General features: G+C 53.3%; 1 protein-coding gene across 21 annotated transcripts in view; it reads right to left on the reverse strand.

Annotated features, from left to right (window-relative positions):
• Positions 1-16,299, reverse strand: part of TNS1 (tensin 1) — a 222,684-nt gene that overhangs the window by 108,570 nt on the left and 97,815 nt on the right. For all 21 annotated transcript variants that reach the window (XM_019717741.3, XM_074312991.2, XM_074312995.2 and 18 more), the window contains one exon: positions 3,946-3,987. In XM_019717741.3, coding sequence (XP_019573300.2) covers positions 3,946-3,987 — 42 coding nt within the window. The remainder of the gene's footprint in view (positions 1-3,945; positions 3,988-16,299) is intronic.

The raw sequence follows: 16,299 nt of genomic DNA on the forward strand, positions 1-16,299 counted from the left end.
TCTTCCACACAACGTGCTCCTCCCACCCACCCAGGATGGGTTCACACCTGCCCGGACTTCACACTTCACCACAAGTTACCATGGGCTCCATGGCCCAGTGTCAAGGGAAGGGCTTTGAAAAGTGAGAGTGACGTTTGTCATCATTTGTCATTATTCGTGGGAGGTGCCAGACAGCTGAGTCAAAATCCCAGGTTCCCACTGAGTATCTCTGCGGCCTTAGGCCTCCGGTCCCCTGTGATGCTGGATAATCACAGCAGCTGCCTCACTGCGCTGTTGTGAAGAATACGTGAGTTTTTTTGTGTAAAACTTTCAGAATGAAGGTGGGCAAATAGAAAGTTCCACACAAGGGCTAATTTTTCCTATTGCTCTGATTACTATTATAAGAGAAACCAAGCTGGCATTCCCATTCCCCAGGCACCTCTTCCTCCACAGGCTCCCACCCTGACTTTGGATTCACAAGGACATTTCAAGCCTTCTCCACGGGGCTGGCCTGTCTCTCCTGCCCAGGGCCCCTGGATGCCAGGCTGCATGTGCAGAAAGGTTCAACATCCGGCCGACCTCGGTGGTCACTCCATTTGGCTATCACCCTAGGGAAATTCCTTTTGTCTCTTATTTTTCAGAAGTTGAGAAAAGCTGCTTCAGCTCTTTCCAAGAATCAGGAGTGTCCATAGCAAACAAGGCCTCTCCCCTCTCCATCCTGCCCCCACCAGTGGACCCTAGGACCCTTCCACCCAAGGTCTTGGGCTACATCTGTTAAGTAAGATGAAAACATGGGTTGAAGATTAAGCCACTTTGCCCTGGCTGGCCTGGCACAGGCAGGAAAATGTGTTTGGACGCTAGGCCAAAATCCTGTGCCCAAGGATGATGGTCTTGATACCAGGGGGGTCGGATTTAAGCAAGATGGGTGAGCTGGGGACATAGAGAAAACATAACACAGACAGACACACACACACACACAGTGTGAGGCAAGGGGGAGGGGGCAGGGAAGGCAGAGACCAGCCCCACAGAGGCTGAAGGGCAGGCAGAGAATGGAAAAGGAAGGAAAAATACAGCCCGCCCTTTCCTCCCTCTTGTGAACCTGCTCAGAGCACTTGCCTCACCCGCTGTGAGGAAACAGGTGCTCAGTGCTCTCTGGGGGGAGCCAAACTTTCTCCCGGTTTCCCCTGGGCCACTTTCCCATTCCCCAGGGACAACACAGAGCTCCCAGCTGGAGGCCCCGCCCTCTTAATAGACCCCCATCACCTATCAGCAAGGAATAAGAGCAACAGCGGAGCTGCCCTGTTTATTGAGCCCCTAATCTGCACCAGGCATCCAGCTGAATGCCTTTCTTCCAGACATTCAACGAACATGCATTGAGTACCTACTGTATGCCAGACAGTGGGGATATAGCAATGAACACAAGAGATAAAAATCCCTTGTCATTATGGAGTTTACATGCTGGTGTAAGGGGAGCCTCTTAAACAAGATAAGCAAGTAAGACCATACCATATCAGACAGTGATGCATTCAGGGGGGCCGGGGGGGGGGGGCCGGAGGGGCGGGGCGGGCGCAAAGAAAAAAAGGAAGGGAGATAGAGTTGCTAAGGGAAGGGAAATGCTGACACTTGAGTAAGACCTGGGGGAGGGAAAGAGTCCTTCAGGTAACTGCTGGGCAGGGCGAGGAGGGAAGTATTCCAGGCAGAGGGAGCAGCAAATACAAAGGTCCTGAGGCAGCATCTTGCCTGGTAATGTTCAAAGACCAGCAAGAGGCCAGGTGGCTGGAGCAGAGTAAGTGAGGGAGAGATCTTCTCGAAGGAGATGAGGTCAGAGAGGAAACCTGTCCTGTAGGGTTGTGCAGTCCAGTGAAAGAACCTGGGGCTTTTATTCCAAGTGAGGTGGGCAGCCATTGGAGGGTTCCGAATCCAGATGAATTCAATGGGTTAATTTGCTCCTTTTAGTCTCTTCACCTTCCAAGGTAGGTCCTATTACTAACTCCCAATCTGCAGAGAGGAAAGTGAGGTCCAGAGATGTTAAGCAATGTGTCCAAGGTCACACGCCCAGGGACAGGAGAACGCGGACGCAGAGGGAGGTGGTCTAACTCCCAGGCGCTTGACCACTGCTGGGGATGGTTCTGAAAAAGCACAATCTGGTGTCACCTCCGTGAAGGACAGGATCCCTGCACAGGTGCGGCATGTCACAGAGATGGCAAGAGTCCATGAAGTCGCTCAGGCAGGAGCCCCTTCTGGTGCTGACTGCAATCCCACCAGCTGGAATGGCAACCTATTCACTTTGCCCCAGTCCCTGACCCTCCTCATGTAAACGAAGCTCATGAGGCTCCGGGCAGCCAGACAGCTGCCTTCTGCCTGGAGATCCCTAAACCCCAAACCCCCCGCGATCCTAGACCAGCCAAGGACATTGTGTTCTCAGGGGCGAAGTGGCACTTGGGTTGGAACGATGAGCTGTCCACTCACCCTGCCTCACCCCTCCTGCCAGCCTTCCAAGGGTGTCCTTCCGAAATCCCAGAGAGATTTGTCACTGGCAGCTCCTAGCCAGGCCTGCACTCCGGCCTCATCCCCGAAGCACCCGGCCCTCACCCCCACTGTTGTCAGATGACCTTCAACTGAGCTCTGTGCGAATAACACCCGACATCTGGAGCAGCACAGCTGGGCAGAGCTGCAGCCCAGAAGGGTTTGAGCCCAGTAAGACAAGGGAGGAAGGGCCCCTGCAAAGAAGGGAAACAGCTCGGCAGGGCCTAGACGGGAGGGCAGAGAGCAGTGGCACTGCTCTGGGTTCATGTGGCATCTAAAAGTCACAAGCACTAACACATTATTTTTTTCCATTAGCGACCCTGAATGGAGGGAATGCGTATCTGCACTGAAAAGACCTTTTGAGCAACTAGTTCAATCCCTGTCTTCGACAGAAAGGGAAACTGAGGCCCACAAAGAGGGCAAAACTGGCCCATTGCCACGTGGCAAATGTGTGTTGGAGGAGAGGAGATCAGGTGGCCTGAATGAGATTCCAGTATCCAGGCTGAGCAGGTCACCACACAGGTGTGAGGACACCTGCAACTGCCTGGGCCCCATGACATCCTTGCCCCCTCCCCCAGAACCCACCCACATGTGTCACCACCAGCCCCTCTGCACCAGCAGATCAGGTTGTGCCCACACGGGCCCTCCAAGATACACCTCCCCACATGCACACGTGCAAACGCACACACCTGCACACATTTCGACCCCTTCCCCTCCAGCCTCCAGGGCCCTGCCTTCCTCCAGTGGTGGGTAGAGAGCAGGAGGGACCTCTGAAGGGTAAGAAGGCAGTGAGAGGGCATGGAGGGAAAGCTCCCAAGATTCCAATTAGCGCAGCTGGGATCAGTCTGGAGCAGACCGCTCTCCACAGCCCACAACTCAAAGGAGCCCGGCCCCCGCCCATGCTTTCCTAGTAGCTAGACTGGGGCAGGAAGGGAAGAGTGGGGTCCTGGAGAGAGAGCAGGAAAGCAGAGTCAGCCAAAAAAACTTGGAAATGGAACAGACCACCTGAATGTGAGCAACTTCCCAGGTAGATGAATTCTGTGGGTCATGCCATCCATCCCCCTGCCTTCAGCGGAAGGGCATCTGACCCTGGACCAGGCGGATGGAAGGAGATGCCATCCCCTGGTCCTGTAAGCCCCAGGACAACAGGCACCTGGCCAGGCCTAAAGTCTGGCCGAGATGCCCTTTTATGGGTTTTTTCCAAGGACTTTAGTCTCCAGATTGAAATCGGAGGCCCTGCAACCCATCAGAAGGGACCTCATGACTCATTTCCCCCCAGTCCGGCTTCAGCTTCGGGATATGGCCCCCTCCTTCCCCTTACCTAATCGCCCAGCACCCTTGGGGGCTACCAGCATGCTTGGGTCTAAAGTAAGCTGCAGCTGGGAACAAAGGAAACAGGGGAGGAGGGGCTGGCAGGGTAGGGAACGGACTGTCACTCACCACTAGTTCATGGTTGGATGGAGGAATGCAGGGGGCAGCCACCTGTGGGAAGAACAGAGAAAGGGCAAGGTTAGCATCTTTCATCCCCACAGAAAACCAGGGCCTCCTGAGATCACTCCACAGCCGCCACCTCCATGCCAGACACCCCGTCCATCAGTTCACACACATTGACACGCTCCAGTTTGCGGGTTATTGGAAGACTATGTGGCGACATGGAAAAGTGCTTAGGCAACAATGCTTGGTGGGGAGGAGGAGCAGCAGGAGGCAAAAATGAAATGTACATCACAATTTTTAAATTCCATTAAAAAAAAAACTCAGACACTCAAAGACCAGCGGGTTAAAAGGTAATAAAAATACGGTGTGTTTTTTCTTTGCTCTATTTCCTAAATTTTCTGCAATCTGGTAAGATTTGTTTAAAACTTTTTAAAAACATGTTTAAGACCTCTAGAAAAGGAAGTCACCTCCTCTGTTCTCCCCAATGCCAAGGTGTCTCACCCAAAGGTCAGAGCTACAGACAGCTGGCAGTTTCCCAAAGCGTGTGGGAAACAGGTTGGTGAAGGGCCCCTGCCAGCTCTTCCAAAGAAAGCTGCCTGCGTCACTAATAAATGTGTAAGGCCTTGAGAGTTGCAAGTACCCTCTATGGGTGGTGAGCTATTATTTTATCATCATCCTCATCTTCCTCTCTAATGTGTGTGTGGGGGGGTGAGGTGGGGGGGCAATTGGGGCCTCCAGACAGACTGAGGGGAGAAGGAGGGAGGGCTGGATTGCTCCCTACCCTAAGATAACATCCCTCAGCCAAGCCGGGCAGCCAAACCTCTACCCTGACAATTAGCAGCAGCCTTTATCAGAGACTCAATGTGTTCCTTTTTTCTAGCTGGGACACGTTTTTCTTGGAGCTCATACCTCAATCTTGGCTCCAATTCCTGACCCGAGTACCAGGCAAGGGCCCACAGAGGGACAAAGGGGGAGGCTCTCCCTGGGGCATAAGGGTATCTGGGCACAAGCCATGGATGACCAAAGAGGGAGTGGCTGCCTCCCGGGACAGTGGGCAACCGTGCCCCAGCCACCACCCCAGTGGAGCAGTGATGGGACAGCCCATAGCCCTGGCTGGAGGTGGCCATTGCCAGAGGCCACCCACAGCCAGGCCCTCCTTTCCACCCGGCCCCTTCTGTCCTCTGACCAGCCCAAAGGACCCCCTGGCTTGACACACCAGCCCAGAAGGGACAACTCCCGCATGACAATGTGCCCTAAGTTCTGGAAGGGGGAGAGGCTGGGAGTTAGAATGTCTGGCTCTTGACCCACTCATGCTACAGGCTCCCTGTCCGCCCACTCTCCAGCCAAGAGGCCTGAGTTGTCTCAATGTCTATTGCCCTGTACTCAACATGATTCCAGGACTGGTGGGATAATCACATACAAGGCCAAAAAGAAAATCAAGAATATCTAACACTTCCTGAATATGTACTATAGGACAGGCATTGGCATCAGTGCTTTACCCCTGGTAACAACCCAATAAGGTAGGTACTGTTATCCTCCAGCTGAGGTGCAAGGCACGCAGTGAGGTGAAACAACTTGCCCAAGCTCACACAGTGTATCAGTGACCAGGGGTAGGGTGCAGGGTGCCAGGAGAAGAGATGGGCAGGAAGGGAAGGTCCCAGCGGTGGCTGTGGCCTGCAGGGCTGCCTGCCTGCCTTGCCCACCAGACAAGGGCTCAGCCACAGGAGACATGGCTCTCCCCACCAGGCATCTCCAGGGCAGGAGTCCTTAATCTAACAGCGGCCTCTTCTCTCTCTCTTCTTAGCCCACGGCCCCAGACCTCACTCTGGAGCTTGTAGGTTTCAACGTCCTGGGGCCAGGCTCCCAATGTCTCTTCTCTCCACTCCTGCTATCACCCGTGGGCCCCACAGACTCTGAGTGGGAGCAGGCGCAATCCACAGGACAGTGCCCTGCTCTGCTCCTTTCTTCGTTACACAGGGTGGGTTTCCTCTCTCCATTTGGGACTAGGGTTGTGAAAGTTGGGGGGGGGGGGTTACAAATACATTTGAGGCACAGGCAAAATGAACAGGTGTCCTCAGAGACTCAGAGACAGGCTCAGGAAGCCCTCTCTCCCAGCACCACCCTAAGGCAGTGGAAAGAATGGGGGCCCAGGCGTCCCGACCCCAGGTCCCTTCCCTAACCCCGAGACGGTGATACCCCATAAGGACTCAGATCTGAAGGACAGCTATGGACCCCCAGTCAGAGGACCTGATGCCAGGGTGCCCCCAGTGGCCTCCACTACCTGGCACCCACAGCTACGTATTCCAGGCCCACCAGCCAGCCATCCCACTAACTTTGTTGTGTGTTTCCATGTTTCTTGTCTCTCTCTCTCTCTCTCTCTCTCTCTCTCTCTCTCTCTCTCTTCCACCACCCCCCAACTCTGCCCCGCCCCTCTCTCTTTTTAAGCAGAGAAATGTTTCCTTAAAAGGCTCTCTCCTTCCCTCCGGCACCCTGGCCCCTGGCCACCCTCTCAGGAGCCTGGAATGTGCCAGGGAGAGCCAGGGCCCCCTGCCACTCTGTGGCCCATGCCCTATGGCCCCACACTCCTGGTGTCAGCAGTGACCACTCCCACTGCCCTTTGGGGACCCAAGCTAGGGGGCAGACTCCAGAGTATCTGCAGGAGTCCTCGGTGCCAGTCCTCACATCCATTCCTGTCCCCAGGGCTGGCAGCACAGGACTACAGGGCTCATACCCAGGAACTCAGCCTCAGGTGACCCTCCTCCGCTAGTGTACCGCCAACGACCCATATACACACTGAAGGCCAATCAGGCATGATGCACTCCACTCCTCAGTTTATATTAACCTCTTTGCCTCAGTCGCCTCATCCACAAAATGGGCAGCTCAGGGTTCTTGGGAGAATTTCCACTCCAAAATAATCTAACAACAATAAAAAAAAAGGCAGCACAGAAAATACTCCCATCACACTTGCTATATGCCAGGCACTGTTCTTCAGTTCACACTTTGGGTAAATTAACTCTAATTCTCCCAACAATCCTGAGCCGCCCATTTTGTGGATGAGGCGACTGAGGCACAGAGAGGTTAATAAACTTAGGAGCCAGGATGCAAACCCAGCAGTCTGGCTCCAGACAGAAACATGTTCCTGCCCTCTGTGCTGACTCTCCTGTAAGCACTAGTTTCCACAGAACTATGCGCAACAGGGACAGAAAGCTTATGGAGTGCAGGTATGCGTCTGTCATTGTCCAGAGCCCTTTCCTCGGACTCACGTGATCCTAATAAACAATGTAGGGAGTAGATACTGTTATTATTCCCGTTTCACAGATGAAGAAACTAAGGCACAGAAAGGGTAACGATTTGCCCGAGCCCACTGCAGCAGAGCAGTCTGTCTCCAGAGCCCGCGAGGTGAAGAGCTGGGGGGTGCAGCTGGGAGGTGAGTATTACCAGGCCCAGACGAGGGCCGATGCCTGGTATTCATCAGCCCCCACTCATTAGTATTTTCTGAACTTCAAAGGTCTCTGGGCACAATGCCAACAACAGGGCACACCCTTGGAGCTCATTCCCACCCCAGGACATGAGGATCTAAAATACCAGAATGCAGCCAGCCCAGGCAGAGAGCTCACTGCATGACCTGGCCCCTACCCTCCTCTCTACCGGCATTTTCTACCCACCCTCCTTTGTCCAGGACCCACAGCCACACAAAAGGGGTGGGCTCCTCTCAGTCCTTCAAACACCTAGCTTTGTTCTTCCTCAGGGCCTCTGCATACGCTGTTCCCTCTGCCTGAGATGCTCTTAGCCCAGCTGTGAGCATAGCTGGGTCTTTCCCATCCTTCTGGCTTTGGCTTAAATGTCACTACCCCAGAGAGTCCCTCCCTGACTCTTAAATTACATACACACACACTCACACATACACACATGCACACTCACACAAATGTAATATTTTCTCTCCTATACCCACATCTTTTCCTTCACAGACCTAATTACAATTTGTAATTATAGATGTGTTTGGTTTTTTTGTCTATAATCTGTTCCCCCCTCTAGAAAACTAGTGCCACGAGGCAGGGAGCATCATACTAGTCCCAGCACACAGTAGGTGCACACTAAATATTTGTGGAAAGAATGAAAGCGACTCAAGGCCTGAGGATGGAAGACATCTGTAATAACCACTAGGGGTAAAAAATCACTGCCAGTTGTTCCGCACCTACTATCCTCCAGGCAGGGGGGATATTCCTGCCATATGCGTGATCTCTCTGAGACCCTCCAATCTGCAGGTTCAATAATATTGCTCCCATTTTACAGATGAAGAAACAGAGGCTCGAAGAGGTCATGACACTTGCCCCGGGTCAGTCAGCTGGGAAGAGGCGAGCTGCAGGTGAAATCTTGGTCTATGGTCTCCAGGCACTGCTCTTGGCAGAGCAAGAGAAAACCCAGGCACTCGCCCAGCACTCCTCTCATCAACTCACTGCCATGCAAGTGACAGGACCTGGTCCCCAGCTGGGTGAGACTCCCATCCTCAGGTCTCAGCCTTGGTTTCGTAAAACCCCAGACTCCTAGACTTGTCTGGCCCTCCCCACACCGGTGTCCTTCTGGCCGCTGGAGCTGGAGAGGACGGCCTTGCCCTCAGACAAAACTAGAACCACTTGAGTCTCCGAATCCAGCATTGCATACCATCCTGAGCAGAAAAGTTCTCTTTTACCCCCTAATTCTTGCTAGTCCTTTTTTTTTTTTAATGGTGGTAAGATATACATAATATAAAATTGACCATTTAAACCATTTCTGAGTGTACAATTCAGTGGCATTAAGGACATTCAGTGTTGTACAATCATCGCCACTATCCACATCCAGAATGTTTTCATCTTCCCAAACAGAAACCCCATGTCCATTAAACAATAACTCCCCATTCCCTTCTCCCCCAGCCCTTGGTCCCTGGAAGGTACTTTGTGTCGCTATGAATTTGACTACTCTATATACCTCATGTAAGAGGAATCATACAACATTTGCCTTTTTATGTCTGGCTTCTTTCACTTTGTGTTATGGGCTGAATTGTATCTCCCAAAATTCACATGTTGAAGTCCTAACCCCCAGCACCTCAGAATATGACTGTATTTAGAGACAGGGCCTTTAAAGAGGTAAACAAGTTTAAAAGGAGGTCACACAGGTGGGCCCTAATCCAATCTGACTGGTGTCCTCATAAAAGAGGTGAGGACCCACAGAGAGACACCAGGGAAGCAGACACAGAGGGACCGCCATGTGAGGACACAGCAAGGAGGCAGCCGTCTGCAAGCCAAGGAGAGAGGCCTCGGAGGAAACCAAACCTGTCAGCACCTTGGTCTGAGACCTCCAGGCTTCAGCTCTGTGAGAAAACACATTTCTGTTGTGGACGCCACCCAGTCTGTGGTACGTGATCATGGCCATCCTAGCAAACTAATCCTTAGCGTAATGTTTTCAAGATTCATTCATGTTATTGCATGTATCAGAGTCGCCTTCCTCTTTCAAACCGAATACAGTTCCACTGCATGCGCATACCACACTGTGTTTATCCATCCATCTGTCCGCCGACACTTGGGTTGTTTCCAGACTTCTTGTTGACATCCCTGCCCCAACAACTCCAAGCACCCACCTCGAACGCCACCAAAAGGTGCATGGAAGAGAAGGAAACTGGCATTTGGAGAGCACCTACTGTGCATCACTGAGCTGGGTGTTTTATCTACATTATTTTTTTTTTAATATTCTTGACAAGTTTTTGAGGTAAATAGGCTCAGAGAAGTTAAGCAACTTACCCAATGGCAAAAGGAGACATGGCAGTTGCTAAAATGTTTTCAACGCTCACTGTTGCCAGCACAGTATATATTATCCCTTCACTCTTCATGACCCCCCTGAGGTAGGTCATTTATCTCCTCATCTTACAGGAGCTCAGGCAATGGTACCATTGAGACTGCCTGCCAGAGCCACGAGATGCCTAAGTAAGTAAACCCCAAGCCCAGGAGCCCAGGTTCATCCTGTGCGATTCGAGATGGCACAGCTACCAAGGGACAGTGCCAGGACTGCCACTTGGGTCTGCCTGACCCACTTTTCCCAGCATGCCACCTGCCTCCTCAGCTGGACGAGGCACACACTGGGGCAGATGTGCCAGGGGCTGTGACAGCACAGAGAGCACTTGGGGGAACCCAGGGAGACTCCATGGAGGAGGGGGCACCTGAGTGAGGCCTCCAGGACGCATTGCTTTCGTTTATCTACTGTATGGCTCACCCGCTCCCCTTGTAAGCCCCGTGAGGGCGAGAAGCACATCAGTCGTTTTCATCGAGAATCCTGACGCCTTGCTCAGAGCCTGGTGTAAGCAGGTATGAGGATAAGGCTTTGAAAGGTGGAGACTGAGAGGGGGCATTGCCAGTGGGAATAATCCCAGGCACAAGACATGGAGGTAGGAACGTTTCACGTGTCCAAAGAACCCCTTTTGGCTGCGGCACAGAGTGGGCTAAGGGAAGGAAGACAGAGCCCTGAAGGGCATCTTGAAGGAGATAAAGAAAGAAGCCGGGCCGCAAACTCTTTCCCAGATGGACCATGGGACACTGAACACCCAGCAAAGGAATTCAGACTTTCCCTGCTGGCACTGAAGAACCACTGAAGGTGCCTGAGTAGGAGAGTGACTTGGGGGGAGGTGAAGGTGGGGCGCTTATAAGGCAAGAAGATGTGCAGTAACACTCACAGTCATGAGGGGAAGGAGAAAGAGGGGAGGCAACCCAAAGCTCAGAGACAAGGGGCTGTCCAGCGCCCTGAAACCTAGGTGCTTTCATCTCCACCCCAACAAAACATACATCTGGGCAGACCCCCCCCCCCCCAGCCTCTACGCTCCTGCCCCCACCCTGGGGCAGAGGAGGGTACCACTCCCCCACTCCCCAACTCCCGGGGTGGGGAGTCCCGGACTTCGCTTCCTGCCCTTCACAGAGCGGTCCATGCTGCCCACAGCTCTGCCTGCTCACACTCTGGGCCACACTCAGGGAACTGTGACCAGGACACAGCCATCTTCTGAGCCCTGGTCATTGAGGTGACACCAGGGGTGTCAGGAATAATACAGACAATGACCCCAGAGGAATTCAGCCCGCACTGTCCCAGGACAGAGGAAAGAAACACCCGTCATCTGTGGACAATCCGTCACCTCAGAGTTCACATTACGGGTCCACTGGGCCCCAGTGAAGAAAGCCCCAGCAGCCTCTGTGAGCTAGGCAAGTGCAGGGGGGGTGGGCCAGACAGGGGACCAGGGGTGGGCTTGGGAGCCAGGTGGGAGGCGAGTTTGCATCCTTCAGGACTGGAGGGCACTCAGCAGTCCGGCAGCTACAAAGGGGTATCAGCCAGAGGGAGGCGGAGGGGGCAAGGCCAAGTCCAGGGGCCCACGGGGCAGAACCCCAGCCTGGCTTAAGACGCTGGCCTCCCAGGCGGTGTCAGGCGCCGGGCAGGGGGTCCTGGGAAGGAAGCCACCACTGTCCTGGCTCCACTTCCTCCCTCGGCCTGTGCCCTCCCTTCCAGGCTGCGTATTCACCGGAGCTCAGAGCTCGCTCTCCGCCTGCTTGGCTGTTTCCTTCCCTTATATAGAGTTCTATTCGGAATCAGGAAAGGAAGTGCATCCAGTTCCTGGAGGCAAGAAGGGGCCTGTTCCCAGGGACACCTCGAGCTGGGGAGGGGGAGGAGGGGTGGAAGCATGTCCCAGCCCAGAGTCCCCTCCAGAGCGAGGGACCCAGCTGGGGGCAGAAAGGGGGCCCAGCCCTTCCCCAAACCCAGCAAGGCTCCAACTCAGAACCAGGAGTAGATGAGACACAGAGGAGTCCCAGAGGACGAACTTGGGCACTGCACCCAGGACCCCAGCCCCCTGCCCCTCCCTGAAATCCCCCTGGGCCACAGGCCTCTTGGACGACTGACCCAATCAACCTGCTCCCCAAACTCCAGCAGCCCCCTTCTCCCCATTCCTCCCTCTTGTCTGGGACCCTCCTCTCAAGCCCCACTCACTGGCCGCTCCAGCCTACTGCCAACCCCTAGATCCCGCGGCACACTCAACACTAGGCTCTCCAGGCAGGAAGTTTCTCTGCAGGCAAACACCTCTGACTCTAGCCACACCCACACACAGCAGCCCTGACCCATGCAGCCCAACCCTGCACAAGGGGAGAGCTGAGTGTACCCACCCCTCTTGAGCCAGGAGGAATGTGGTGTTTCAGAGCCACCTTCAGCCAGAAGGTCCTGGCAACAGCAGAGGGGGTGGGGTGGGCTTAGCAGAGCAGGCTACGGAATCAGTGGGCCACACCTACTGAAGATAGTCCCCTTCAGAGCCCTTCTGGCAGATGTCATTAGACAGCTCCCAGATCGGCCCACGCTGGAGGCCTAGCTGGTTATAAAACATCTCTGAAGATTTGCCTGCCCGCAAACACAAACTGAGATCCCAAGGGCCCAGCTCAGGAGTGACACCCACACACCCAGAATCAGTGAGGCCAGATCTGTTCCAGTGAAACCCTAGTGAGCAGGAGAATCAGAGAGGGGGAGTTCAGCAAGCTTGTACCAAATGCCAGGTCCTGGCATTTGTAAGTGAGGAGTCTGAGAGGGGCCCGGCAATAGCCACAAGACAAGGTTGGGGCTCATGAGGCCACAGGGAAGCACCAGCAGGGGCGAGAAGGCCCGGCTGGGCCCAGGGCTTGACACGGGTCCACGTCCAGGAGTCACAGCCCCACCCCCACCATGCCGCCTCCTGGGTGCCCCCGGCTCAGCCTCTGACAACCACCCCACTCCCCCACCTCTGGCCACCCAAGGTTGTTAAGCTATTATAGAAACCAGAGTGTCCGCCTTGACTCCTCCTTCCCCCACCCCACAAAGCCTGGACAATGTCTCTGCCCAAATATCTCTCCCAGGCCCCCTCACCCCCGGTCCCCTTAATCATGGCAATTATTGCAACGCTTCCTAACATATGTCTCCTTGCCCTCAGCCCTGCCCCTCTAATCTAGTCTGCGCTCCGCAGCCAGGGAACTGTTTCTAAAATGCAAATCCAGTCATGTCACTCCTTTGCCTGAAGTCCTCCATGGCTCCTAGCTCCATAGGATAAAGTCCAGATGCCCTAATATGGTCCTCATGGCCCTGAGGGACCTGGCTGTGGCTCTCCTTTCAGTCCCATTCCTCACCTCTCTGTCTCAAAGCCCTTGCTCCAGCCAGAGAAAACCACGATCAAGTTCGCTTTCATTCCCTATTGTATACTCTGAGGTTGGGGCTATCAGCCCATTTTACAGATAAGGAGATGAGACCCAAGGTCACACAACTGGTAAGTAATGGAACAGGTTTCCACTCTGGTGGCACTGCCAGCCTCAGCTCTGCCCAGGGCCACATCAGCTTGCCAAATTGGGTGCTACAGAAAGAGTTTCATGAAGGGTATGGCCTCTGAGGTGGGTGGGTGGGAAGATGTCAAGGGTAAGAGAACAGAGAGGCCCAGGACGCACACAGCAAAATGGAGAAAGCGGGTCAGAAAGGCAATTTATGGCCATACTGTGCATGGCCTGGAGGCCCAGGCTGAGACAAACGCCCAGGGCCCGGGAGGAGCCCAGTGTCACCAGAGCCAGCGAGAGAAGGCTTGGGCGAGGAGCAGGCCTGGAAGCCAGGAGGCCAGCCTGGAGTAGTCAGCTACCACCAAAGAGAGACATGAAAAGGCTCTAAGCTGGGGCCAGGAGCAGAGACAAGAGGTTACTGAAAGAGCTTCAGGGAATACAAGAAGAAGGCAGAGAAGCCAGACAACACTGCGGGGTCCAGCCTGCAGAACTCAGAGGAAGCAGGGCCTTTGTCATACAAGTGGACAGGCAGTTCGACATGTAGACTTCAGAACTGCCTTCTCCTGAGATCCAAAGAACAGGGGAAACTCCAGCCCTTCTTCCTGCCTGGAGAAGGGCCATTGATTCTGAAGCTGGGGGCTGGGTGACATGACCTCCAGCACAGACAGCATAGCTTCTAGGAAGTTCCTAAAAGGATCTGGTCAAAGAAAGGACTGTGGTCTGTGGTGAAGGTTCTAGTGGGAGAAGGGGCAGGGGGAAGTGACCAGCATGGGAAAAGAGAGCATGCATTCACTCAACACCACCAAGTGTGGGGCCCTTGGTGCCAGGGTCCCAGCTAAGCAGCGACATGGATAAGAACAGCCTGGCCCAGGAGGGGCACGTGCAGCTCAGTGGAGGAGGTAGGCATATAAACAGAGAATTCTAAACGAGCTCAGTGACTGCTGTAATGGAGGTATGAAGAGGGCTAATATTTCACTGGGATTCAAGTCCATCTGTTTTTCCAAAACTTACACCCAGAGGGAGAACGCACACCACACCCTCCTCACTCCCCACTAGAATTTCTGTCCCTAGCTTAGAACCATAAGAGACAAAAGTCTTTGGCCCTAAGCTGTGCTATGACAGTAAAGCAAGAAGGATGCATAGGGGAAAAAAATCTAAGCGCCAGGAGGAAACCCACGAAGGCAAAGGGCTTGGAAGCTGCTGCAGGGGGGGGGGGGGGGTCAGGGGAAAATTGCTGAGCTAGGCCCCCAGATGGAGAATTCCAGGGCTGGGGGCCACATTCAACCCCACATGGATATAAGCGGGTCCCCTTGCCTTTTTAAAACGGTCCAGAGTCTGCGCACCAGCCAAAACAACGGCCTACAGGCCTCTCCCTTCCCACATGCTGTTGCTATGCAAACTGCAGGTGTTCACTGCCCTGTTTCCGGATCTCAAAAATGCCATTGCTGTCTGAGGCACCATCGATGGGCTAACAGCTTTTGAGGGTGAAAAAATGCTACCTGAAATGTACACTTCAATTTTAAGATGCATTCCAATTTCAGAAACATTAAAATGTGAAGGAAAAAAAAAAAAGACATCTCAGAGTTGAAGAAACATCTTAAATTTGTCTGTTCTTCAGGCTCCCCACACTGCCATCACTGCCCTATGCTGCTGACCATCAGAAGTCCTTCCCAATGTCTACCTACCTCCTTTTTAAAGATATAAGGTTGGCCAAAAGAGAGAACAGGGTGAAAAACAAACCCAACCTCATCTTACCCAGGAGAAAATTCCACATCCTCAAGCCGCATCTGTGGTCTTTATGTTCCCTGGACCCCTAAAGGTCATTTTGTCTCATCACTTGACTCCATACGTCTCTGAATCTAACCAAAACCAGGCAGCTGGGAGCAGGTTCAATCCTGAAAGCTCTTAACGCCTTCTGTTTGTAGAGCCTCACTTCCAAATTCCCAAACTCACCGAGAGGCCATGAGTTTCCAACCAAAGGGCGAAAGGCAAGATAGAAGAAGCACTGTACTGGGAGTCAGGCATGGGCTCAAATACCAGTTTGCCACAGACCAGCTATTGGGACCTTATTGAACCTGCCCAAGTCTCAGTTTTCTCATCTATAAAATGGGGGTAAGCAGACCTACTTTGAAGAGTGGTTGGAGGACTAAATCAAGTTGACTGAGAAGACACAGATCAAAACTCCTGGAGCATAGCACACGCTTAGTAAACATTCGTTCCCTTCTGTTTGAGCCGGATGTTCTCATTGCCCTTCCCTGTGCATCACTGTCCTCAGTTATAGAGTAGTAAATTGCATGGTACGTACTAAGTGCCAGGCTCCGTTCTAAGCATTTCATGCATCTCAACTGATCTAATCCTCACTTCAACCCTATGAGGTAGGTTCTGTTCTTAGGCCCACTTGAAAGAAGAAGAAACTGAGGAACAATAACAGAATAAGTAGTTGATTTCTAAGGTCCCATCTACTGTTAAGTCAGAGCTTGGAACAGAATAATACAAAACAAAAGATTCCCATCAGAAAAAAATCCACCTTTTTTTCCCTGAGCTTTTTACAATGGCCTAAACTTCAGTTATCTGAAAATTCACTCATGTAGAAAACTCCTGGGCCCCAGATGGCAGCGACAGGAGGAGTGAGTGTAATCGTTCCACACAATTAGCACAAGTCAAGGGCCGGTGTTCTGGAAGCCCATCTGCTCTGATGGACTGTACCAGGAGCCCCGGAAGCAGGAGGTGCCCAGGGCAGAGCAGCCCAGATCCACGCTGCGCCTTTAACTCCATCTGTGGCCCTGTCGCAGGAAGTCCCCTCTCACTCCCAATTAGCCAGCAGCAGAGACTTGAAGCAAAGCCAGCACTGAGGGCCAGCGGAGGCCTGGCTGTCACCGGCATTGTTCAGCTCCAGCTGACGTATATCCACCCCACTGCAATGTTTCCTTGTTCCCCCAGAGGACCTCTGAGATGCATGCATCTGAAACCAGGTCTGCAGGAAAGGGGGGTGGAGGGAGGGGCAGTGGAAGACCTGGCTTTATCTGGCTCTGAAAACACAGGCAGATTTTACACGGGAAGGAGAGAGCGC

Source organism: Rhinolophus sinicus, chromosome 17 (genome assembly GCF_057876585.1).
Source record: "Rhinolophus sinicus isolate RSI-liver-muscle chromosome 17, RSI-T2T, whole genome shotgun sequence".
Taxonomy (NCBI): domain Eukaryota; kingdom Metazoa; phylum Chordata; class Mammalia; order Chiroptera; family Rhinolophidae; genus Rhinolophus; species Rhinolophus sinicus.